Consider the following 25,624-nt stretch of genomic DNA (forward strand, 5'->3'; position numbering starts at 1 on the left):
CTAACACTACAGAGTTTGAACAGTATCTCTATATACACATCAAGAGTAAGTCTATTCATTTAACATCCTGTTTTTATCTGATCAGTTCATTTTAGAAGGTATTGCTACTGATTAAATTAATTTTTAAAGTAGAATATTTTGAGATACATTACTTCAAAATAGTTAAATATATAAAATGCATTAAATCCAGTGTTAATTGGTGGGGAAATTTGGAATTTCATTACTTATATTTCCCACAACCAATTGTGGGCTGGGAGCACTTAAGAAGATCAGAAACATTATGAGAGTGTGCTAAGATGAATTCATGCCTCAGTGTATTAATGGTTTTGCCCTCTCAGAAACCTAAGCTTATACTGAGAAATTCATATCTGAGTTCTCTATAATATGTATTTCACAAAATATAATATGCATAATGTGCAAATATCATTTATATTTATATCATTGCATGCTATATACATAGGAAATAATTGTGTATTCATATTATTTATAACATGCATCCAAAGTAGTATAAATGAGGTATAATTAAAGTTTTATTTCATTATAATACTCATTATTAATGATATTTATTCATAATCTTGACAATAATAGATAATCTTTTGCATTAGTAAATAGAGGACATTGAATTTCATATAAGTGTATATAACATATACCCACAGAACTTCAGTTTATCAAATGAGAATCTAAATATATAAAGATATATACTGTGTGAATCCAAGTAGTAACACTACACTTGCCTTTAAATGAATTTATTGATTAACTGTAACCATTATTTCACTGCAAACATTTGCAAATATAGAGTTTTTAAAAATTCCTTATTCATTATCACAGTGACTTTTAACCTAAAACTATGACATAAAACTAGGTTCATTGCTGGTACTTACACCAGCTATCAAAACTATCAGCCATCATTAGACTGTACCCTCCTCTACTTTCTGCCCTGAAGACAAATGTAGTGTGGATGCAAGAGACACTAATTCCATCTGGATGATACAAGAATTTATTTCACTTGGTTCTAATAGGGTGGAGGTCCTTTCTACCTGACAGGTTTCCATGTAATAGATATTCCAAGGATCCTATCAGATTCATGAGTAAAACTTTTATTTCAATATATGCTTCTTAGAATTAGCTCTTTCCCCACTAAATGTTCTGTCTTTATTCACTTTTAACAATGTTTTGCTAGTTTTAGATGCTGGGTTTATTTGTAGGTGTTTATAGTAGTGTTGAGAAAGAAAAGCCTTATATCTTTTATTAATGGCTTGATTCATGTGCCCTTTCCTTTCCTGTCCTATATTTTCCTAGCATCGTAATTCCAGTAGAATATGCATTCAATATTGCCATGTCTAGTGCTGTGGCTATTTAAACTGAATACTCTCTAATGAGAGGCAGTTAAATGATACAATATTTAGAACATTGATTCTAAAGTCAGGAAGATCTGAGTTCAAATTCAGCCTCAGTTAGTGAACTGTGTATCCCTGGACAAGTCACTTAACTTTGCTTTGCCCAATTTCCTACCTGTAAAATGGAGATAACACTTATTTTACATGGTTGTTAAAGTGAGGATCAAATGATATATTTGTAAAATACATAGCACAGGGCTTGGCATAAGTAGGCACTTAATAAATGCTTGATCCTCTACTTTTTAAGTGGAAAGAAAAATGAGAGTTAAGACAAAAATTTGCAGAATGTTTGTCTGGATCATCAAATTTCCAGTACCCTATAGTTACATGTCAGTGTCCATCTCTACTACTCTTAGCTATCCCAGGACATTATCTACTGCTCATAATTGAGAATACTGACCAGACAGTTACTTGTTTTAGTAAATTTAGTAGGAGTCACTTCAATTAAAGTCATAAAGCAAAGACTAAAGAAAGTAAAAATTTTGGAGGTTCCTTCTAATAAAGAAAGATAAGCATTTACAGGCATGCTTTTTAATAAGATATCACTGCTCTGTAAGCTAGGAAACTGCTCAATACAGAACAATTGCTCTATTAACTCATTGTAATATAGAGATGCCCCTGGGCTTTTGAAAGCTATGATACCATAATAGACCCTGTGAGTGCTATTGTGTGGGAAAAGTTTACATGTAAGCCAAGAAGATGGACTGCATAACTAGTTTAGTTTCAAAAGTCTCATTTCTGAGCTGATTAATGGGTAGTGATTTTTTATGTACAGCAACTATAAAAGAACATTTACTAAATCTTACAGGCTACATTAGTGGAATAAAGTACCTCAAACAGCAAAATTTCACACACACACACACACACACACACACACAATCTTCTCTGCCCTGGTTTTCTTTCTTGTATGGAAGCAAGCCCCTGACTCTCAAGTTTCCCATTATTTAACTAGAATATCCACTGAGAAAGCTCCAAAAACTGATCCTAGGTGCATTCCCAGTAAGTCTTCAAGTCCAGCACATGGAAACTGGGGAGCAGATTTGGGTGGAGAGGTAGAGGTAAAATAATATTATACCCAACTCTCTAAAATCCTTAAGTGAACAAATACAGAGTTCCTTGCAAAAATAAGAAATACTAAACAAAAATACATTCTGAACCCTAGAAGAAATCAGAGCAGATCTTTGAAATGGCAAAGGATCCTCATTCTCCTTAAGTGATCTCCAATTATTGACAAACACCATTTTTTGTGTCATTGTATATATGTTGCCATCATATTTGTTTTTAGAAAACACAAGAGTCTTTATATTTAGAACTTTCAAATGAAGTTTTTTGAGTGTCTTAAAATCATAGGGTCATATATTAAGAGCTAGAAGTAACTCCCTCATATTTTAGTTCAGAATAATGAGGCTCATAGAGGAGGTCAAATGATTTGTTCAACATCAGACTATTAACAAATTGTTGAGATGGCATTTGAACCTAGTCCTCATGCCAAATTTTATGTTCTTTTCCCTGTACCACAAAATCCTTAATTAAAAATGCAAATGTAGATGATAATCTAATTAGAATTTCTTTATATTAACTTGCCTGGACATCATAAGAAAAGAGAGAAATTTCATGTTGCTTTTTCAGATAATTTGGTACTTATTCCCTTATTTGAACCCCCTGTTTTATTTGAACTGTTGGTCGAAATGTTTCTAAAATGCATCATATACTTCTCTTCCAGTGTGAAAGTTATTAAGCATAGTTTAATCTTTTGGTAATAATTCTGCCTTATCATTTCTAAGCTCATGTATAATGTTACAATATGATGATGACTTCTGGGGCTTTGGGGGCTTATGAAAGTTCCTTTAGAGGTATTTGATTTTGTTTTTTGCCTTCATCAAACTATTACTTGATCGTTTTTGCTCTGATCAGTCTTCCAAAATAATTCAATGTCTTAAAACTTGCGGCTTCTAATCTTTGGGTTGAGGAACCAGATAAGCATATTTATTAAAATGGAACTATCTGAAGTTAGAATAAATTAGTTCTGAGTGAAAGTCCTGAGTGGCTTTTCTTTGAGTAAATGAAGCATTGGGATTTTACAAGCACTTTGCAAATCCACGTTCTCTTCATGAGTTTTTTCTTTCTTTGTCTCTACTTCTTGCTTATGTTCCAGATATCTTACCTCTAATTAATGACTAATGAACATTATATAGATTCAGACATTTGAGAAGGTAATATAGAAGGTCATATTTTCCTGTCTTTGCTTACTATTTTGGGAAATACTAATATGGCTTTGTGATTTCATCAATGTTCAGTATTCCCACCAAAAATAAAAGTGCCTATCCATCCTATGCTATTCTTTTCTGTATCAGGCCATAATTTTGGCACAAGGCTTTTACCCAATGTGCTAGAAGTTTTCACTATCTTTCCTCCAGTATTTTGAAGATGCCATTGGAACATTCTGAAAATCCACATTATCCCTTGCTATGTGACAAGCTCATATTCATCTCCTACCATGAATTCTTGGATATCATCGCTTATTCCTGTTCTTCTTTGAAATTATTCCTTGTTAATATGTTACCACCCACTCTTACTCCATACGGGCCTTTCCATTGTCTTCTAGGTGGAGTATATTTTTATTTTTTTGGAAACATCAATAGTCTATGCCCTGCTGCCATTTAGCAACATTGATAAAATGTTAATATTAAAAATATGGGGACTTGGAGACAGTAAAGACCTTTGCATTTTCCTGAAAATAATCTTGACCACTATCTTTTTCCTCTTCAATTCTGAGCCCTGTTTATTATCCATCTAATTTAATTAGCTTCATCATTATTGGTTTGCCAAACCAGTACATAATGGAGACAATATGCAAGAGTAGAAAAAATCCTAGCTCTATAGTAGAAGACCTAAATCAAAGTAGTGTATTTGATGTTTTTATCTATGTGTCCTTGGGTCTTACTTCATTAGGAAAATAAAGGGAGCAGGTTTTCATTATTTCTTGTCTTTTCTAGTTCTATAACATATGATATTTATGATATCTTATTTGTTGGGCTTTTTATTATAACCTGTATAAATATAAAGATCCATGAATATCCTCACATGCCCCAGTAATTACATTTTTGGAAAGTGCATCTGAAGCAAACACCATAAGCACTACCACCAATTTGTAATTCCTAGCTTCTCCAACTTCTTCCCACCATTAACTTCTACAACTCTGTTGAAAGTTTCTTTATATAATATGTTTTATGACTGAGAAAAAATCTCCATTTATCACCAAACTATATGGTATCAGAAGTCCTTCCTATTATCTATCTCAACAAGATATACCCCTGAATCTCTTATGTTATTTCACCCAAAGTCAAGTTTTCTTGGAAATAATTAGGGATGTTAGATGGATATACATGTAAGGCATTTGTCTTGTGTGTGTCTAAACCTGCTCTCATATCTTTAAGGAAGGAGGAAAAGAAGTTGATCCAAACTATGCAAAATCATAGGAAATCTTCTCTTAATGGAACATAATGTACAGAACAGTGAATATCAATTATTTCCATTAGGATTTTCCTAAGGGTGATAGTACTCTCTTTGGTGTCAAAGAAGTCTAAATGGTAGTGTGAAGACTAATATAGTTTAAGAACAGGGGTAAGAGTGAAGTTGTTATAGGTTCCTTCCCCATCTTTAATTACTCTGTAAGTGATATTTCCCCCTCGATCTGCATCCTTTGATGGCATTTCAGTGGATGTTTCTCCATAAAATGAAATCTCTCAATACATCAATAGAAAAATAGACAGACTTTGCTGTAGAATAAAGTCAACAAGGTATTCAGATTTTTAATGGGTGATTAAATAAGTTGCAAAGCTTATTCTTAAGGAGTTTGCAAGTTATATTTCATTGCAGGCTGTCTTGTATTCCTTTAATTTCTCTCCTTTTCTCTTTTCCTCCTCTCTCCCCCTCCCATTTTTCTGTATATATACATTTATACTATATATTATATATTTACATATATGTATATGTCAGAGAGTAGATACATATAAAACTGGAGAGGGGATGGATGATAGTGAGCAGGCACAAATTGTTGTTGAGTTACAGTGGCCTCCAGATCTCTACTTAAACCCTGCTCCAAGTATTTTAGATTATATAAGTAGTAAAAAATTTCCTACCACTTAATCCTCTTGTGGAAAAAGTAACTCATTCTTTTGCTTATTTAACAAGTTAATAAAGTTGATTTCTACTCTATGAAAAGCTATGTCAATTTTGTCTGCAAATCAAATGTTATTCATCAATCTAGTGAATATTATCTCCATACCAAGGGATGATGAGCAGTATCCTACTAGCCTAAGAAGCAGAATCCTTCAATTTTATTCCTGACCCTGCCGTAAGTCACCATTTAGACAATGCAGATGAACTCTTGGGGTTCCAGTTTCTTCATATGAAAAAAGAGAGTTGGATTATAGGATCCCTAAGTTTTCTTCCATTTCTATCTTTAACCATCTAGTAACCCTGACTAAAATCTCTCAACTTCATAAATAGATAACTTTTTTTTATTTTTAGAAAGCTGCTGGAGTCTTCTTCTCCTGTATTTTTTTTCTGACTGCCAGGAAAAGTTACCAAGTCTGAGACTCTATTTAATTCTAACTATGTAATCAGATTTAGAAATACTTCTAGACTTGTTTTCATAGGGTGATATAGCCATCACCAAGTATCCAGACTGCTGGTGATTGACTTTTCCATACATAGCTAGATTGGATCTTAAAAAATAGGCCCTGTCTGGTGTTAGGACCCTATATTCTAACATGTTAGATGCTTTTTTAGAGCAAAGAGAATACAAAACAATTAGATAGGATTTGAGATATCAATGTTGCATGTTAGAAATTGAAATAGGAAAGAATTTTATCAGACTGTAAATTAATAATGGTAGTGAGGACATATCAAATTTAATCTATCCTGTTTTTTTTTTCTTCTTTAGGCTTTCCCTCCAAATGCAATCACCATCTTTATTTACTGCAGTTCTGTGACCATATTTTTCACAGTAATAAAGTTGATCAGTTATCGTCTGCATCTTATGTTTGATGAAGGAGAAGTTATTCAGCAAAGAAGCTCCTTAAATACTGAAAGACAGAGTAAAGATAAAGAGGCTAATAGTGAAAATATAATTCATCACAAGAGTCCAAGGTAACTATAGCAACTTATGGAATCATTATATAATGGAATATGTTTATTTTGATAGTTTTATTTTTCCTTATCCATTGATTCAGATTGTAAATCTATGCTCAGTGAGCAGATAGACATGTGTTTACATATATCTTTTGTTAGTTATATAAGTAATTACATATCTCATGCTTAGAAATGTAATAAGTATGTGTAATTCTATATAATATAGATATATCCCTCTTGTTTTTTCCAGAAAAATCAGGTAAATATAAAGCATCTTTTCAGCAAGTGAGCATAATTTTTTAAAAGTTTTTTTATTTTCAAAACATATACATAGATAATGTTTAACATTCAACCTTTTATTGCAAAACCACATTTTCTCACTCTTTTCTCCCACTCCCTCCAATCCAAGTAATCCAATATATGCTAAATTTGTGCAATTGTTCAATACATAGTTCCACAACTATAGCATGATTATTTTTGAAAAGGCTTAGAATTTTATCTAAAAATTGGTCATGACTAACAGACTATTTTACTTTGAAATCATTACTTTTCTAATTTAATGCTTTTAATTTGCCTTGGAATTTCAAAGAATAAGAACAAACTACCTATGTGTGTTTATGTATGTTGACAAAATAGATAGGGAGGAAGTGGTTTTATTATAGCACCATGAAAACTATCATGGTTTCCTTAGCAGTATCTCTGCTTTAATTTTTTTTTCTCTTCCTGTTTTTGCATCAGCAATAATAGACAGACCAATAATGGAAAAGTGGAAGAGGTTAATCGAAATCTCTCTACCCCTCCACTTCACTGTAGCTCAAGAGGACACAGCATAAATTCCCATCACTCTTCTGGACTACTGGTTAGTATTTTCTTTTACTATATAATTGTTCTCACTTTGTTTCAGAGTTCATTTTCATCTTTTAACAAAACTATAGTTTTGAAATTAATGCCATGTGTTGTTGTTCCATGGGTACTTATTTGTATTCATTTGAAGATGGAAGCATCTGTCTGTTAAACAGAAGAGAGCCCACATAGCCACTGTCAGACTTGAAGTTTAAGACAAACTTAAATGCCCTCAACAGTTACATTTAACCTTTTCACAAATATAAAATTTTATATATAAAATATAAAATGGTAATATTGTCAGCGATGGTAATTACTTCTCAGGGTTACTGTGAAGCTCAAATATGATCATGTCTTTAAAACATTTTGCAAATTTCCTAGTAATGTATTTGGTTGGAACAAGTGATGAGAGGCAAAGTAGTACTGGGAGTTAGAATGGCCTGTGTTCAAATCCTGCCCCTGACATATATTAACTATGTAATCCTGGATAAGTCATTAAAAAACTCTAAATGTCCTAACTGACACTGAAAACAAGTTGCAGACCAGTCTGCACTGATGGAAAGAATTTCCTCATTCAAGGCTTTCCTACATCTATGAAATCATGGGTCTAGACCGAAAAATACATAGAAGCCAAATATTATTATTGTTGTTGTTATTGTTATTATCTAATAATATGACTTTTTTGCTTTGTAAAGAGAGGAAATAGATCTTCAGAGAATTCTACACATGCTAATTTAAATTGTTAATCATGGTCTCTCAAGTCTCTTTAAATTCACTTCTTACTATAAATGTATAATATCCCCAAATTCCTAAGTTATTAAAGTTTAAAACTGCACTAAGATTTGGGGAATACATTCTTCATTTTCTTCTATGTTCTCTTAGTGATCTCAACTTTGACAAGAAAAACTTACCTATGATCCTTCACATTCGTCTATCTCATAATCATCAATTATGCAATTCCTTTTATTTAGAATGCCTCCTGTGCTTCTTTCCATAGAGTGTATTCCTTCTTTCCTTCAAAATCTTACTATTTAAATTTTTTCAAAAATAACTCTTGGTTCTCATTCCTGCAAATCACTTTGTATATTTCTGTCCTATCCTTTTTCCTTCTCACTTCTTAAAATAATTTGTTCATGCCTCTATATTTGTACAGCTATAATTAATTGTGCAGATATGAATATATCTGTGATAATCATGCTTTGCCCACTGGATCATAAACTTAATGATAGAGACTATACTGTCATCCCCATAAAGCACTTTGCAAACTCACATAGCAAATGGCATCTGCATGATAAATGACTTGTGAGCTCTGGTAAAAATATATTCAATTTAATTTTTTTCATTTTCTTTGTATAGGAATTGCGAGCACAAGAGACAGTTGAAGATCTGAAAGGTAAAGTGTTTTTATCGTCCACAGGAACAGTAGATAAATAAATTAAGCAGTAACTATATGCTAGACATTGTGTTAAGTACTGAGGATATGAATATAATGATTAAAAGAAGACAGACACTATCTTCAAGCAATTTATATTTTAATGGAAGAAGAAAATATATATTAGAGGACTGGAAAAGAGGGAGGAAGAGATACACCTATAGAATGAGGCATGATACAAAATCCTGAAAATCAGAAGGAAAGCCAGGAGAGGCATGAGTTCAATGGTGAATAACTATTTTTGCTCTTTTAAAAAATAAGTGTTATTCTGTTTAAGGACAGCTGGGTGACACAGTGGATAGACTTCTGAGTCTGGAGTCAAAAAGATTCATCTTCTTGAATTTAAATCTAGCTTCATACACTTACTAGTGATGTGACTCTGGGCAAGTTATTTAATCCTGTTTGCCTCAGTTCCCTCATCTATCAAATGAGCTGGAAAAAGAAATGGGAAATCACTCCAGTATTTTTGCCAAGAAAACTCCAAATAGGGTTACAAAGAGTCTGATACAAATGAAATGACTGAACAAACAACAAAAGTTCAATTTCAACCTTGCTCACCTGAAATTATATATCATGTTAAGGCTTCAACTTTGTTTAAATCATTAAATTCACTGGTCAAAATTATTGCCTCACAAACACGTCCAATGGCAAATGAAAATAGAGTCACTAAGCCACTGATACCAACTATCTCTTTTTGGGGATATCTACTTTAAAAATTAGTGACACAAATTATATAGCATCCTGGTTAGTTCATTTTTATTTTTTCCATTTAAAATTTTAATAATATTTTATTTTTCCAAGTACATACAAAGATAGTTTTCAACATTCACCTTTGCAAAACCTTATGCTCCAAATTTTTATTCCTTTCTATTCCCCTCCCCAAAACAGCAAGCAATGTCATATAGGTTAAATATGTGCAATTCTTCTAAACATATGTCCATGTTTATGATACTGTGCAAGAATAGTTCATTATTTAAAGTTGCTAATGGAAGATATCTCTGAAGACTTCCCTTATTTAAAAAATGCATAAAAATTGCTTAGCCTTCCTAATATTATTACCTTTGAAATACCAACTATTCACCTAAACTCTATATAATTTGTATCCCAAGTATTTAGCAATTTATAAACAGTCTTTATTTATGTGATGGATTTTTTCACTAATCTGAAGCAATGAACAGTAACTACACTGTACATTTGTCTTTTCAAAATAAGAGGGTTGCTGATTCACAAATAAGATGGCTTTGTGCGGTTGAATGAATTTTACATGGTAGCACTAGCAAGTGAGCAAATAAACATGATTAGATGGGATGATGTAGTACAATACAGTTAATTTTGGGGGAAATACAATTTAATGATTTAAAATAAAATAAAAGATTTGTAATATTTCTACAGCGATACTCCAACCTTGGGGGTTTTTCTGGGAGGAAAATGGTACAACTAGTTGTATGTGATTTGAAAGTTTCATGTTTGTGGATTGGCTCATATTAAGCCAGGCTTGAGTTCTTCTAAACTTCATTGCTATGATCCTAAGTTTTACTGAAGAGCAGCATATAATAAAAATAAAAATTACTTAGGAGTAAAAGAGTTGTGGAAAGAGGAAGAGTTCTCATTCTGAATAAATGATCAAGTTTAATTTAGCTATGCTACTGTGATTATGTACCTAACTAATCCAACTGGTGTTTACAAATTTTTGATTCAGTATTGTGTTGCATGTCTAAGTGTTATAGGTATTCAAAGTTTATGCTTGTGGATTAAGTAATAAAACTTGTTATTTTACTAATGTTTAAAAATAACATTACTACTTTTGAGTGTTTAATCTGTCTTTATTTCTGAAAAAGTAGTTTATTTCACTTTGCTTCAATTCATTCTCAAATGGAACTGTTTGGTTCTGCAAATATGTATTGTATCTAGGATATACTGCAACATGTTTAGCATATATAGGACTGCTTGCCATCCTGGGGGGGGGGAGGAGGGAGGGAGGGGGAAAAAACGAAACATAAGTGATTGCAAGGGATAATGTCGTGTAGAAATTATCCTGGCATGGATTCTGTCAATGCGAAGTTATTATTAAATAAAATAAAATTTATTATAAAAAAAAAAAAAAAAAAAAAAAAAAAGGAATTTAGATGCTAAAAAAAAAAAAAAAAAAAAAATTCATTCTCAAATGTCCCTATAATAACTGATAAGAGATTCTTTCTACTACCAGGAGACATGTTGATTTTTTTTTAACATGACTTCCTTTTTTGTAATATAAATATGTAAGTGAGTGCATTGATTTGTAGCATGATGCAGATTAAGATTCAGGAGTCATTTCCCTCTTTAGATATTACTAAGAAAGATTTTTATTTGTGTGTAGTTCTTCTCAAGTAAATTTAAGGCTAAAGTTTGAATATTTTTTGGATTTTCAATCCACAGATAAAGTTTAAAATAAACCCACATTTTGCTCCTTATCTTTATATTTATAGGACAGACTCATCAGCTTACAGTGATTTTTAAAATAAATCTCTTAAAGTCTGCCATGGAACACTGTAGTCTGTTAAGGTGGAAGATCTTATTCCAAAATGATTGCAAATACATTCATCCAACAATTTCCTTGTAATATTCTTAAATATAGCTGCACAAAAAGAGAATAAATTTCAGTGGGGCCTATCAGTCTATTGATCTTGGGGAAGAAGTGAGATTCTCATATCATCATTGCAAATAGAACATTAGCATGTGGGTACATTGCTTGGTGGTGTGATTGAATTTATCAAAGTCAACTATGTTGTTCCAAACAGAAAACAGAAAGGCAATAATAGAAATATTTAAGAATAGCAGCTTAGATGCTATTATATTATCTTAAAATGATTGCTACCAGCATATTTATTAAAGTCAACCAAAAAGGAGTTGTGTTTAACAGTCATTGCAGAAGTATTTAATAAACCCATGCTATGTGTCCAACCTATTTTGGACCCTGGGATGATTGCAAAGTAATATAAAATAATTAGTATATAAAATAATTAGTATACTATTGTAATTAGAGAAATAAGAAATATTCGTGTATTTTCTCTTTGTGATAGTCTCCCCATGGTGCATGTTATTTGACATCACAATTCCTGGGTTCAATTCTGATTCAATCACATGCTCTCTAAATATTTGACCATATAGGTTCTTGGAACCTTGTTGGAATCCTTACTAACTGCTAACTAATTAGAGTTGATCTAATCTTACAAGAAGATGTTTTGGGCAGAACCTGAAACAAGGTACTAAGTAGAACTAATTAATACAAGGCTTGTGTTCACACCTTTACTCATTGGAGTTCAATGAGTTCACACCTCCCTTGAAGCTCTTTGGGCCAGAGAGCACTATGGGAGAAAACCCACAATCCCTCTCTTGAAGGAGCATAAATAGAGCTTCAATGGGCCAGTCAAAGAAGTTCTTCAGAGTGAAGAAGCTACAAGTCGAGATTTCACCGGAATGACATAAAGAGTGGAGCTGGCTGGAGGCTGAAGATAGCAGAGGCAGAGGCTGAAGGACAAAACCTTTGGATTTGGCGACATTCGGAGAGAGCTCTTGGAACCAAGCAGAGAGATAGGCCTCTAAGCTAACCGGGCTATATTGGAGATAATAAAAGATCTGAACTTTTATCACCTGGCTGCATTTGGGAAGAAGATCACCAATATAGCCCGGTTAGCTTAGAGGCCTATCTCTCTGCTTGGTTCCAAGAGCTCTCTCCGAATGTCGCCAAATCCAAAGGTTTTGTCCTTCAGCCTCTGCCTCTGCTATCTTCAGCCTCCAGCCAGCTCCACTCTTTATGTCATTCCGGTGAAATCTCGACTTGTAGCTTCTTCACTCTGAAGAACTTCTTTGACTGGCCCATTGAAGCTCTATTTATGCTCCTTCAAGAGAGGGATTGTGGGTTTTCTCCCATGGTGCTCTCTGGCCCAAAGAGCTTCAAGGGAGGTGTGAACTCATTGAACTCCAATGAGTAAAGGTGTGAACACAAGCCTTGTATTAATTAGTTCTACTTAGTACCTTGTTTCAGGTTCTGCCCAAAACATCTTCTTGTAAGATTAGATCAACTCTAATTAGTTAGCAGTTAGTAAGGATTCCAACAGAACCTCAGTTTTTCATCAAAAAACGAATGGAGGAGTTGTAAAATGATATGACTACTAAGAACCTTTGAAGCAATCATTTGTACAAAGAAATAATCCAAGAAGTGTCACAAAGCAGCATATAATAGAAGACAAATCAATAGACACTTATCTATCCCCCACCATGTGCAATACTCTTTTCTGAGTCTTGTTCTATTCTTTCTATATATTCTCTTATTCTTTTACTTCATCAGCTTCCACAGATTTTGTTATTATCTCCTTTTATGTGATTCTTAAATATCTATGTGTGCATGTGTGAGTATGTACATATGTATTTGTGCGTGTGTTCCTAATCTCTCTGCTGAAGTACATTCTTGCAGCTCCAATTGACTTTTGGATATTTCATATTGAATATCCCATAGGCACTTCAGATTTATATCTAAAAAAAGAATTCACATTTTCCCCAAAACCCACTGCCAATTTCCAGACTTCCCTTTTTCTATCAAGGATAATAAGTATCTTTTCAGTTAGTCAAGTTCATGACTTTAGTGCTGTCCTTGACTCATCCCTTTCCTTCATGTCACATATTTGGTTAAATGTCAGATTTTGCTATTTTTACCTCTACTTCATTTCTCACATCCCCCCTTTTCTGAATTCACAAAGCCACCCTGTTTCCTTTCTTTATCATCTGTTACCTAGACAATTGTAGTAGCCTCCTAATTGATGCCCATTTAAAGTGAGAATTCTTTCCTCCCTTCTCTCTTTTATTCCTTCCTTCCATCCTGATATTTTGGTGTTTGTATTCTAGGATGTTACACAATATCTGGAATATAGTAGTCAATTCCAAGAGTTTCCTATTGATTATAAGATTATAAGCAACTTTGTGTAATTTTTAAAGCTTTTTACTAGTTGGTCCAAGTCAACATTTTCAACTTTATTACCTATTTCTCCCCTTTGCATACTCTATGGTCCAGCCAAATTAATCTTTTGATATTCTTTCAAAAATTCCATATTCTTTTCCTCTATTTGTATACTGTCTATCCCTAATGCCTAGAATATACTCCCACTTCTTAGCCTCTTAAGATAACTTATGTTCCTCATAACTGTTCACAAATACATATATGAAATCTATCCTGATCTTCCTAACTTCCAGAGCCTTCCTTTTTCCCCAAATTACTTTATAATGCTCTTGTATGTGTTTCATGTTCATGTATTTATTGTCTCCCTTGATAGAAAATAAATTTCTTAAGGTTAAGAAATATTTTTGGTATTTTATTTCTAGGACTAAAACCATGTCTGACAAAAAATATTTATAGTATATAATTCTGACAGACACTTGATAAATGCTTGTTTATTGATTGCTTGAAGACACTGTGCTACCTGTTAGAAAAAGGAAATGACATAATATAGAAGAATAAAAGAGATTGGAATCTCTTGGGGAAGATAAACTAAATGTAAAAATTAATCAACAATCAAGAAGCTTCACATATAGTAAAAATGTCAAATGAGTGCTATGACTTTGAAAGCAAGAAAAAAAAACTGGGGTAGTAAGGAAAGTATTCACAGAAGAGTTGGAACTAAAGCAAAGTTTGCATGATTTGGATGAAATGGGAGAGACTTCAAGGCAAAGAGAATGGTATGCCTCTCTTCCCAAATAACTTTGCATTTGCCTCATGTGTACTTATGGGTGTACATATTGTTACTCTTTAGAATGTCAGCCCCTCCAATGCAAAACTTTTATTTTTGTCTTCCTATCTCCAGTAGGTAGCACAATGTTTGGCATATGGTTGTTTCTTAATATATTTCTTGCTTACTTGTTTGGTAGCAACCAATGAATCAGTTAACATTTCAGTTAAGATTAGAATGAAGATTACTTGCAGGGAGATTTGTGTGTGATAAATAAGGAAGGAAGGTCAGGTCTGAGTTTGAGAGCCTCAAATGACCACATAGACAATATTTGGATTTTTTCTTTAAATAAATTGTCATTCATCACAGTATTAAGACATTAAAATAAGAAAATTTCTTGCCATTATCCTTCTTACCAACTCTGTGATGTACTTCTCAGTTGATCAGGTGGCAAAGACTAGGAGTTAGAGAGAAGGTGGGATCCAGAGATGAGAGAAGCAGAATTCAAAGAGGGGAGAGGATTTACCATCTTGGACATGCTGTGTTCTGTTTTTGTAAGTTCATTGTAGGATGTGACATCAGTGTCAGATGAATCATTATATTGCTTTCCCAGGTTTGCTCTCCCCTGGGAACAACATCTCTGCTATAGGAGTGGATCCCCTTCTGGGCTGAGCCGGATCCTTATGAGACACAATTGCTGGAGGACTAGGGCCCACATATTTTAATATGTTTTGATAGTATCTAGATAAACTGACCTTTCTGATGTTGTTCATACATGACATTCCATCTCCTAACTCCAGGGCCTTTGCATCAGCTATGCTCCATACCTGAAATGTACTCTTGCTTTACTTCTATCTTTTAAAATCCCTTGGTTCCTTCGGGACTCAGCCCAAGTTCTATCTTCCGTATGAGGCATTTCCTGATTCCCTCAACTAATAGGACTTTCCCTTTCAAACATTCTCCCCAAAATTACCATGAATTATCATGTATATATTTTATGTTTATATCTCTGTTGAAAAAACATATATTCCTTGAAAGCAGGTCTTTGCATCCCCAGTGCTTTGATAGTGCCTACTAAGCACTTTATAAAGTTTTTAAAATTTATTTATCAATTTAAAATTTGGACATTAAAAAAAAATAGGAGATTCTTAGTGAAGAAATAGTATAAGTGAGCATTTATGAAGTATTTTCTATGTGCAAAGCTCTAGGGATCCAAAGGCAAAACAAAGCTGTATCTGTTCTTAAAAAGCTTATGTTCTAATAATTAGAAACAACATTTGTTGGGGTTTGATAGCCAGGGAGGGATATTTCTGTTTGAAAGTTACAATTTTAGTGAGTAGAACTAGAGGAGTAGATTGACTAAATTTTTTCCAATAGCAATGGCTGTAACTAATTTCAGTATAGCTCAAGAGTTGAGAAATTCTGAAGAGGGACGAAAGAAGAGAGTGTCCCTGTGGAGACAAAGTTGCTCTGGTAAGGTAGTAAAGGACATATGTCTAGAGCCTGCCTAAATGCCTTCATGAACTTTCCCCATCCATGCTTTTATTCATGCCGTTCCTCATGCTTGAAGTAGCTGCTTTGCCCCTCTGTGCTTAGGGAATTTTTGTCCATTCTTTAAAGCACAATTCAAATCCCATTTCCTAGGTTAAGTCTGGCTTTCACATACAAAGGTGAAAAACAAAGTGCTAATTCACTTTTCTTTTTAAAAGAATATTTTACTAATGCCATTTTTTTACATCACTATCAGGTGTCTATTTTATCCCCAATTAGAACACTTCCTTATTTAAAAAAAACAATAAAGCAAAACAAATAAATATAGTCTCATTTTGCATTTATTGTTCAACACCTCTCTTCTGAGACATAGTAAATATGTCACTATAACGTCTTCCACAGTTTAATGCACTTTTCATGAAATACTTTAAATTTCAATTATCCATTTTTGTGTTTTAGCCAGCTTCTATACTGTATCCTTCATTAGGCTAGGAACCAAGCTTTATTTAAAATCTAATCTCCCCAGTAGCACCTAGGACCATGCTCTACAGATAGAGGGTTGCTTAATAAATGTTTAAGTGAATCAATGGAATGATCTGGCTTCAATTGTGGTATTTAAAAGACAGTGGCAGAATTTCATTGTCACTGATCACTGTTTAGACCGGTTGCACTGGTACAACATTAAAGTATATAGAAGAAAAGACAGCTTGGGATTGGATTAGAAGGACCTCCAATTTCTGCACCCATATTGGCTTTTCATAATGATCTTCATTCTCAGTGATTTTGGGGTGATTTCTGTGTATTCATCCCATAAGATTTAAACCACAGAACATTATCGTGTGTGTTGGGGGAGGGATATTTTCTGTCTCTTCTTTCATTGAGCTAGGTCAATTAGATAAGATTATATCCCATAATTGTTGTATTTTGTCTCAGATTTTGCTTACCTCAACAAGTCAAGCCAACAAGTAGACAACTTTCTATTAATGATTATTAATAATAATGAAAAGCATTTAATAATAATTAATTTGGGGACAGCTAGCTGGTGCAGTAGATAGAGCACTGGACTTGCTATCAGGAAAACCTCATTTTAAATATGCCTTCAGACCTTTACAATACCCTGTGGCTTTTGACAGTCCTTTTAAATACTGTCTGCTTCATTTTCTCACTAGTAAAATTAGGATAATAATAGCAATCAGTAGCCATGACAATCAAATGACATTATATTTGTAAAGCACCTAGTATGCTGCCAAACAACACCAATAGCATCATCCCATATCTTGCTCAAAATGTATTTCTAAGGTATTTCCCCCTCATATCTAGAGTGTAGTATCAGAAATAGATAAGAGTAGCTGACAAAAATAATAATAATAAAATTCAGTCTTTGTCCTCTAGGTATTTAAAATCAGAAAAGATTAAGAGAATTTCCTTTTCTTACTGTGCTCAGCACCCAGCATAGTATGTGACACATTGTAAGTCCTTAGCAAATGTTTGTTTACTAATTACAAGCTAGTTAGTGATATAAAAACTGACTATAATATCCAATATATGTAAATTCTAAGTAATATCCTACAAATAATAAATGATTTAGAAATGGAGGAGAGAGGTGGAGGAGGGAGAAAGGAAGAGGAGAGAGTGAGAGGGTGGAGGGGAGAGAAGAAGAGAGGAAGGAAAGAAGAGGGAGGGAGAGGAAGAGAAAGGGAGGTTGAATGTATGATGTAGGGAAGTTTTAATGGCAGAAGTAGGTTGCAGCAGGTGATAGAGAAGTAATGAGGAAAATAAATTCCATATAAAAGAAATAACATGCTCAAAGCTATAAAAAGAACAGCACATCTGGAGAAGTTGGAAACCTCAGAAGAACAATTTGGCTATGGTAGAGAACATATTTAGAGGAGTAGTGGGAGAGAATACTGAAAATATAGACTGGGGCAAAACTATGGAGGACTTTAAATGCTAAATTATGGAGTATGGATTTTATAGGCCATAGGGTGACACTGAAGATATATATAATTACATAATTTATGTGATTTGTTAACTTCTTAAGGTTTTTAAAGCCTCTCTTGAGTTTTTGTTGTTGATTTTATCAAATGTGATTTAATAAGTGTAAAGAACTGTAAGTGTAGAAATCCCCTCAACTGATTCAAATTGTCAATTCATAAATAATTTAGAGTTTTAAAGATTTGTAGTTATCCCTTCTACCTCATAACTTTCACAATCGTGGTTCCATATAATACAAGTCATCATAACAAATTAAATGGGAATTATTTTGAAGTTTTGCAGATGACATGATAGTTTTATCAGGCAAACCATAAAAGATTTAAAAATTCAGAAATGCAAAAAAAGGCACAGTATTGTGTAATACGTAACCAAATTTTATACTGAGGTACTGCAAGTATCCCATAAAATAAAAAAAATTCAGACTTTTTCTCTTGTAGGAAGGGAGAGTCAAAAAATTTTGCATAGATTTTCAAGATCATGGGAGCACCATATTTCTGCCATGTGAAAAGTATAACTGTTCTTAGTTCACTGAATGGTTAACAAGTTTCCTATGATTATACAGCTATAATATCAGAAGCAAGACATGAATTTAGGTATTGCTGAGTCCATGAATGGCAAAAAAATTATGCCGTTCATTTTTTTTATTATTTATTTCAATTGAACTTGTAGCAAAGGGGAAAGAAGCAAAAGAAAAAAAAATCTGGTAAATATAATGAAGAAAGAACCTAAAGTGTGTAGTGAAATTTAAGAAAGAGATGAAAATCAATGAAGAAATTTAGGATTTATACTTGGGAGATTAGGAGAATGATAATACCATTTATAGTCATAGAATTCTCTATTCAGCAGAAAAACAAACTGGCTTCAGGAGGAAAGGTATGAGTTTGGTTTTAGACAGTTTTTATCAGTAAGAGAAATGTGTCTGTTAGCATATGTGAAAATGCTTTTTATGTTCTATGAAACATTTATAAAAATGTGCAAGTCATAATTATTCTCCTTCATATTCAGTCATGAAACAAAAACCAGTGCCATAAGGTACAAAATTGAATGTCTGGAATGAAATGTAAAAAAAGGTTATAATTGCAAAACAGTTTTATAATAGAGCCTTTTCTTTTCTCCATTTGAAGCTCCTACCTGGCTTTGTTGCTATTCTATTTTTACTTTTTGTTAACATTTGATGCAGTGGGATACTATACATTTCAGTGATTTTTCAGTAGATTCTTTCTGCTAGTTAACATGATTTTTTTTTATTCCAGGTGTCATTTTATCAGAAGATCAGCCTGTAGCACCAGTATCATCTACCTCACCATGTATCAAGACAGAAAATTTACCTGTCTCTACAGCAAACGTGTCAGATACTGTAACTACAGCAGCAATATCAATGAAACCAGTTGCCATGGAAACAGTGATCAATAATGAAGTAAGAGAAAAAGGAGAAAAGGTACAGCCTCCTCATCACCATAGATCAGAAGATGTTTTGGTGGGTAAAGATGTGATGAAAAAGTTGCCACATCTCTCTTTATCTCAATGTGATGTACTAGGAACTGGTACTGCTCTCCAGCCCTGGGGTAGTGAGAATTCAGTGCTAATCACAGAGCCTTTCAGCCACCCAAAGGGTTCCCAAAGAGAACAATTACAAAGCAGATCCCCCCAGGACAGCCTGAGCAGTAGCTGTCCTCAATGTAACACTGTCATCAGCAAACAGGTAGAGGAAGAGCCAGTGAACAGTTCCTGTCAAGCAGATCAGTCCCTAAATGAGGAAGCTGACTGTTCAGACAGTGAGGTTGCCATCACTCTTGTTGATAGTTCTCTCCCTGGAGACCCTCTGAGTCTACATGAACCCATTAAAATAGTTATCACAATGAGCAGTACTCCAAACTCTATGACTGAATTAGAAAGTTCCCTGCATCTGAAGGTGATTGGCACTGAGAAAATGGGAACAAGGTCAGATGCTCACCCACCTGTCACAGATGTAACCCATCCTCAAAACAATGAGCAGATCAGAATTCCTGTGATCACCTTTGAATTGTCAGAAGATGGTGGAAATAATGCTTGTCCAGAAATCAGTGAAAGAGAAAAGACTCCAGAGAGATTAATGGTGGACATTTCTTCTAATCCATGCTCTGGCTATGAATCTGGAGAGCTGGACAATGTAGCAAAGGAATGCAATGATACCCCAAATGGTAATTCAGAAACAACTCCTCTGATGGCATCTAATCTAGCCTATAAAATGGAAGTGGACAAGGAAGGGCAGGACAGTCTTGATCCATCATCTTGTAAAACAGCCCATGAGAAAAGACATGCTCGTGTCCTCAGTGTGGATAGTGGGACAGATGTCCTGTTAAGTAAAACTTCCACAGAACTGCCAAGTGATAAGGAGAAGACATTGCCAACATCTAAATCTGACCTGGAGGCTAAGGAAGGACAAATTCCAAATGAATCCAATTTTCTAGAATTTGTCTCCCTGTTGGAGTCTATTAATACTTCCAAGGTGATGGCATCGAATCCATCCAGTATTACAACAGAGCTGATCAAAGAAAAAGGAATCATTGGAGGTATGAGTCTCATGTTTAGCTTTGTTTAGATTTAAAGATGGCAAGGAGATAGATTGTTTACTGCTTGCCTCTTCCCAGTGAAAGTTTGCTAAATAAGACAGGGGCATTCTGAAACCTTTTGCTATTAAGATTTATAATGAAAATTTCTAATATTTGAATGATGAAATATATCTGGGTGTTTTTTTTAAATGCTGACCTTTTAGTTACTTTATTATTTTAATGATATTGGGGCTAATCTTGGGTGAGGAAAATATTTTTTTATAAAATTCTGATACATATATCCAATTTCAAGGAGATATTACTAAAGATGGAAAATGATAAACAGCTATTTCTTCATTTGAAGAGCAAATGTGTTTTATAAAAATCTACTATAAATATAGTATTAATTCTATTTTTCTGTTGACTTCCTTATGAAATTAGGAATCTGTTCACCACATACAAAAGAATCACAAGTCACATTATGTATCTTTTATAAGGAAGAGATTAAAGATCATGAATTCACTTGACAAGTGGACAAGCTAATCTACTGGGCCCTCAGCTTCTGATTCTATACAATTAAGGGATTGGACTAGATTATCTTTAAATCCTTTCCAAATTCTGAAGTGATTTTTGGATGCTTAGAAGACACTGAAGCCTTGACAAAGATGCTGGTCGGTTCTAGTATAATAGAATCCAGAAATTTAAAGGGATCAGAGAGGTCATCTAGTCAAATTTCTTGTACTCTTTACATTTATTCTCAGAAATTCCAAAAATTATTTAGTATCATTCCATCATTAGAGTGTTTTTCTTAACTTCTCTATTATAATCAGGTTAGCCCTGCCTCTATACCTGCAAAACTGCCCCTCCCCATTTCCTTTAATCATTTCTAATAGAGTTTAATTGCTGCTGCATTTTTCTTGGGAGGTTGGGTTGAAACAGATCAATGAAGGTACAAAGACTTGAGAAATAGTTGAAAGAAAATGTTTTACATGAGAAGCAGGAAGAAGGATCAAGATCAAAACTGGTGATCACTGGCAAGACTTGAGGCAACAGGATCAGTTTGGGTAACTGACCTAAGTGGCATTTCAAAGGGGATCAAGATGATGAATTAGTGAATGAGAAAAAATAAGTATAGAATTAAAAAGTTGGAGAAGCACTTGGAGCAGAAACAGACTAGAGTCCCAGATGACACCAAAAAAAAAAAAAAAAAAAAAAAAAAAAAAAGAGCTTCTTATGAAAGAAACTTTCAGTGAATTTCATTCTTTGCATAGGATAACTTAGATCTTCCCTGTCTAAATCCACCTTTGCAGTTCTTCCTAGTCTTACATTGGTGCCGATCCCTTGGGTTAGTGATTGCATCTCCACATGTCCAAAAACCTTTGATGTCTGTTTCATGTAGACAAGATTTTTATAGCCTTTTGATGGCCTACAAACTCCTGGGGGCTTTGGTTTCTCCACATATTAGGAAGCTAATTCCTCTTGGTTTTCAAGATCTTTTTTACTGGATTCTTCTTTTAGTTGGGGCTAGTGTCCTGAAAGCTAGACTTTTAATTTGAGAGAATTACTATTAATAATTTCATAAGCTCAATTTCATAATTTGAGTATGCTAGACTTTTGCCTGATAAACCTTTCAGTTTTTTTTGGAATTCAATTTCTCAGTCCCATAAATTCAAGTTTTTGTTAATAGATTTATGTTTGGTTATCATGGGGTAACTTTCTTTTTGGATTTTGGAGTGTTCTATTACTTGCTACTATATAACATACAAAACAATATTTGGTATTAAAGAAATAGGAATTTAACTTAGAAGAAACCTTAGAGTCATTAAAAAAACTCTGCAGTTTCTCAAAGGCAATCCTGCCCATTCTTCTCATCCTACTCATTTCTAGATCCAACTTATTTTTCATTTGCAATATCCATGTAAGAATTTATTATAATGGACAAGTTAAAATAAAAATTTTACATAGATCTATTTGATATTTAATAGTTTGAAATGGTTTATAAGAAAATAAAATCCTTCCACAATTGATTTTTATATAATTTATGGCTAAAAATTCTAATTTTTAAATTTTGTAAGAAAGGTGCACAAGTTATTTCACAAAATAGTTATATCTTTTACCTTTCATCTCCTCCATCTCCAATTTTCTCTTTGAATATATACTAAGATTCCTTCCAATTTAAACATTTAGTTTTTTTTTAATGAACTTATATATGATTCCAGTCAAAATGTTGGAAAATTTACAACACATATTTCCATTATGTATTTATATACATTGTGTCTTTGTGTGTAATATGTATTTGAATATATATATATAGATATATATAGATATAGATATAGATACATACATATCCAAAATGAAAAAAAAAAAGGTTAGAATGAGAGCAGAGAGGCATGTTCTTAGGAAAGGAAATGGGTCAAATTGTGCTTATTAGGTTCCAAAAATTTCATTAGTTCTTTCTTTGCATCAGCAAAACAATTCTGAAGAAAGTGATGACAATAAACATAACTGAAAAAAGACTATATTATACTTCATATTGCCAAATTCATTTGAAATTTTCATTCATATAAAACAAACATTTATTAGAAAGTGTGAGTTATGTGTAAGGCACTATCATTTGTATTGGGGATACACAAGCAAAAATTTAAACTTTCTTTGTTGTCAAGGAATTTACTTCTATTTATTTTCTCTTGCTTAGTTCTGATTGTTTTAGTTTTTAGGGCTATGAAAAGCCATGTTCCAGAAGAGCAAATGAACTTTCAGATTCTGAGACATGAAGAAGCTGAAATATTTTTATTAACATCCAGTGAGACAGTGCTACAAGCACATTGAGTAGGGGTTCATATATGTGTTGTAAATTTATATTTACCTTACTTGTATATTTAGGATTATGAATTTTTATATGGTATTGATCTTTGTCTATTTATCATTGCATTTTGTCAAAGTATTATTTGAAAAGGAGTATTAAACTCAAAAAAGTGACAGATGAAATCTAAACTTTTTACATTGGGCTGATTCTAATGGGTATTTGCAAGAATATTTTGAGGATATTTGTTGTCATAGAAAAGCTAAGACAAATAATTATTCTTTTTTAATATTTTATTTTATTTTATTTAATAATAACTTTATATTGACAGAATCCATGCCAGGGTAATTTTTTACAACATTATCCCTTGCATTCATTTCTGTTCCGATTTTTCCCCTCCTTCCCTCCACCCCCTCCCCTAGATGGCAAGCAGTCCTATATATGTTAGATATGTTGCAGTATATCCTAGATGACAAATAATTATTCTTTAGTCAAAATGACATTTGGAGATAAATCTAGGTCATCAACACATTGAAAGTATGCATTAAAGAAAGTCTGATTTACCCACCACTGGGAAGTAACCTATCAAGAACTTAAACCCAGTTCACTGGGCTTTCCCAATGAGACATCTTGAAAGGAACTTCAGTGTTTTCAATAATTAATATTTATTAAGCATCTACTACATTACAGGCATTTTGCTAAGTATCACAGATACAGAAAAAGGCAAAAGGCAGTCTTTGTCTTCAGGGGGCTCATAACTTAATTAGAGAGAAAACAAATATATTCAAACAAGCTATATAATCAATGGAGAAAAAGCATCAGAATTACTAGAAAATGGGAAAGATTTCCTATAGAAGATGAGATTTCAGTTGGGACCTAAAGGAAACCAGAGAAACCAGTAAGCAGAGATGGGAGTTAGAGCACTCCAGCTACAGAGGATCACCAAAGAAAATGCCTACAGCTAAGGGATAGAGTAACTTGTTTGCAAAATAGCCAGGAGACCAGTGTCATGGGATTGAGGAATATGTGGACGAGAATAACATATGCAGACATAGTATAGGGTTATGTAAAGGAAAGCAAAGAGAGAGATGAAAAACCAATAGATTGTGTTCAGACAAGGGGATTCCAGAATTCTTGAATGTGGAGGTATTACACTTGCGGATAATGATAAGACCCAGGGATGACCATCTTTATGATTGGCTGAAGAATAGTAGAGGAATAGCTCATGGAAAATGAATAGTGTCTTGGATTTTTCATTCACCATCACCTCACTTAAATAATAAATTGCCAAATTTTATTGTTTCTACTTTCACAGTAGGTTTTGCATATGTGCCTTCCTCAAAATTCACACAGCTATCACCTTATTTTATTTAAACCACATCATCCCAGTATCAGAATTATTACAGTGATTTCTAATTGATCTTGCCTCAACTAATTCTCTACCCAATCAATCCCCAACAGAGATATCAAAAGTATTTTCCTTAAGTATAGATATGTCCATGTCACTTTGTCGTTGTTTAGTCATTTCATTCATATTTGACACTTGTGATTGCTTTTGGGTTTTTTCCTTGACAAAGATAATGGAATAGAAAACCATTTTTTTTTCTCTAACTTACCTTACAGATAAAGAAACTAATGCAAGAAAGTTTAATGAACTTGCCCAGAATAATACAGCTAGTAAGTCAGGCCAAATTTGAACTTGGGAAGTTGTTTTCCTAATTTGAGGCATAGCACTATATTCACTGCATCATCTAACTTCCAACCATGTCACTATTCAACTTCAAAAAAAAAATCTAATAGCTTCCTATTGTTTCTAAGATTAAATGTAAACTTCTTTAGTACATATTTAAAGTCCATCATAAGCTGCCTCCAATATACCTTTCCAGTCTCTTTATACATCCCTCCTCTTCCTGAATAGGATGTGTGTGTGTGTGTGTGTGTGTGTGTGTGTGTGTATACATACAGAAAGAGAGAGAGAGCAAGAGAGAGAGATGTATTTGTTATACTCAAACATTGTTAAAGTTGTTAACTATTTCAAATAGTATTTTAGTTGATTCTCTAGAATTCTCTTAAGTATGCTATCCTATCATCTTCAAAGAGTGACAATTTTGTTTCCTCATTGCCTAATTTAATTCCTTCAATTTCTTTTTCTTCTCTAATTGCTAAAACTAACATTTCTATTATATGGTGAAAAATAGTGGTAATAATGGGCAAACCTGCTTCATGCCTGATCTTATTGGGAAGACTTCTAACTTATTCCCATTACAAATAATGTTTGCTATTTAAAAAAAATATTT

General features: G+C 33.3%; 1 protein-coding gene across 2 annotated transcripts in view; it reads left to right on the forward strand.

The window, feature by feature from the left end:
* PCNX2 (pecanex 2) overlaps positions 1-25,624 on the forward strand; it is a 380,127-nt gene that overhangs the window by 17,315 nt on the left and 337,188 nt on the right. For both annotated transcript variants that reach the window (XM_051993594.1, XM_051993595.1), the window contains exons 2-5: positions 6,346-6,551; positions 7,272-7,392; positions 8,733-8,769; positions 19,247-20,545. In XM_051993594.1, coding sequence (XP_051849554.1) covers positions 6,346-6,551; positions 7,272-7,392; positions 8,733-8,769; positions 19,247-20,545 — 1,663 coding nt within the window. The remainder of the gene's footprint in view (positions 1-6,345; positions 6,552-7,271; positions 7,393-8,732; positions 8,770-19,246; positions 20,546-25,624) is intronic.

This window comes from Antechinus flavipes, chromosome 4 (genome assembly GCF_016432865.1).
Source record: "Antechinus flavipes isolate AdamAnt ecotype Samford, QLD, Australia chromosome 4, AdamAnt_v2, whole genome shotgun sequence".
Classification (NCBI taxonomy): Eukaryota; Metazoa; Chordata; class Mammalia; order Dasyuromorphia; family Dasyuridae; genus Antechinus; species Antechinus flavipes.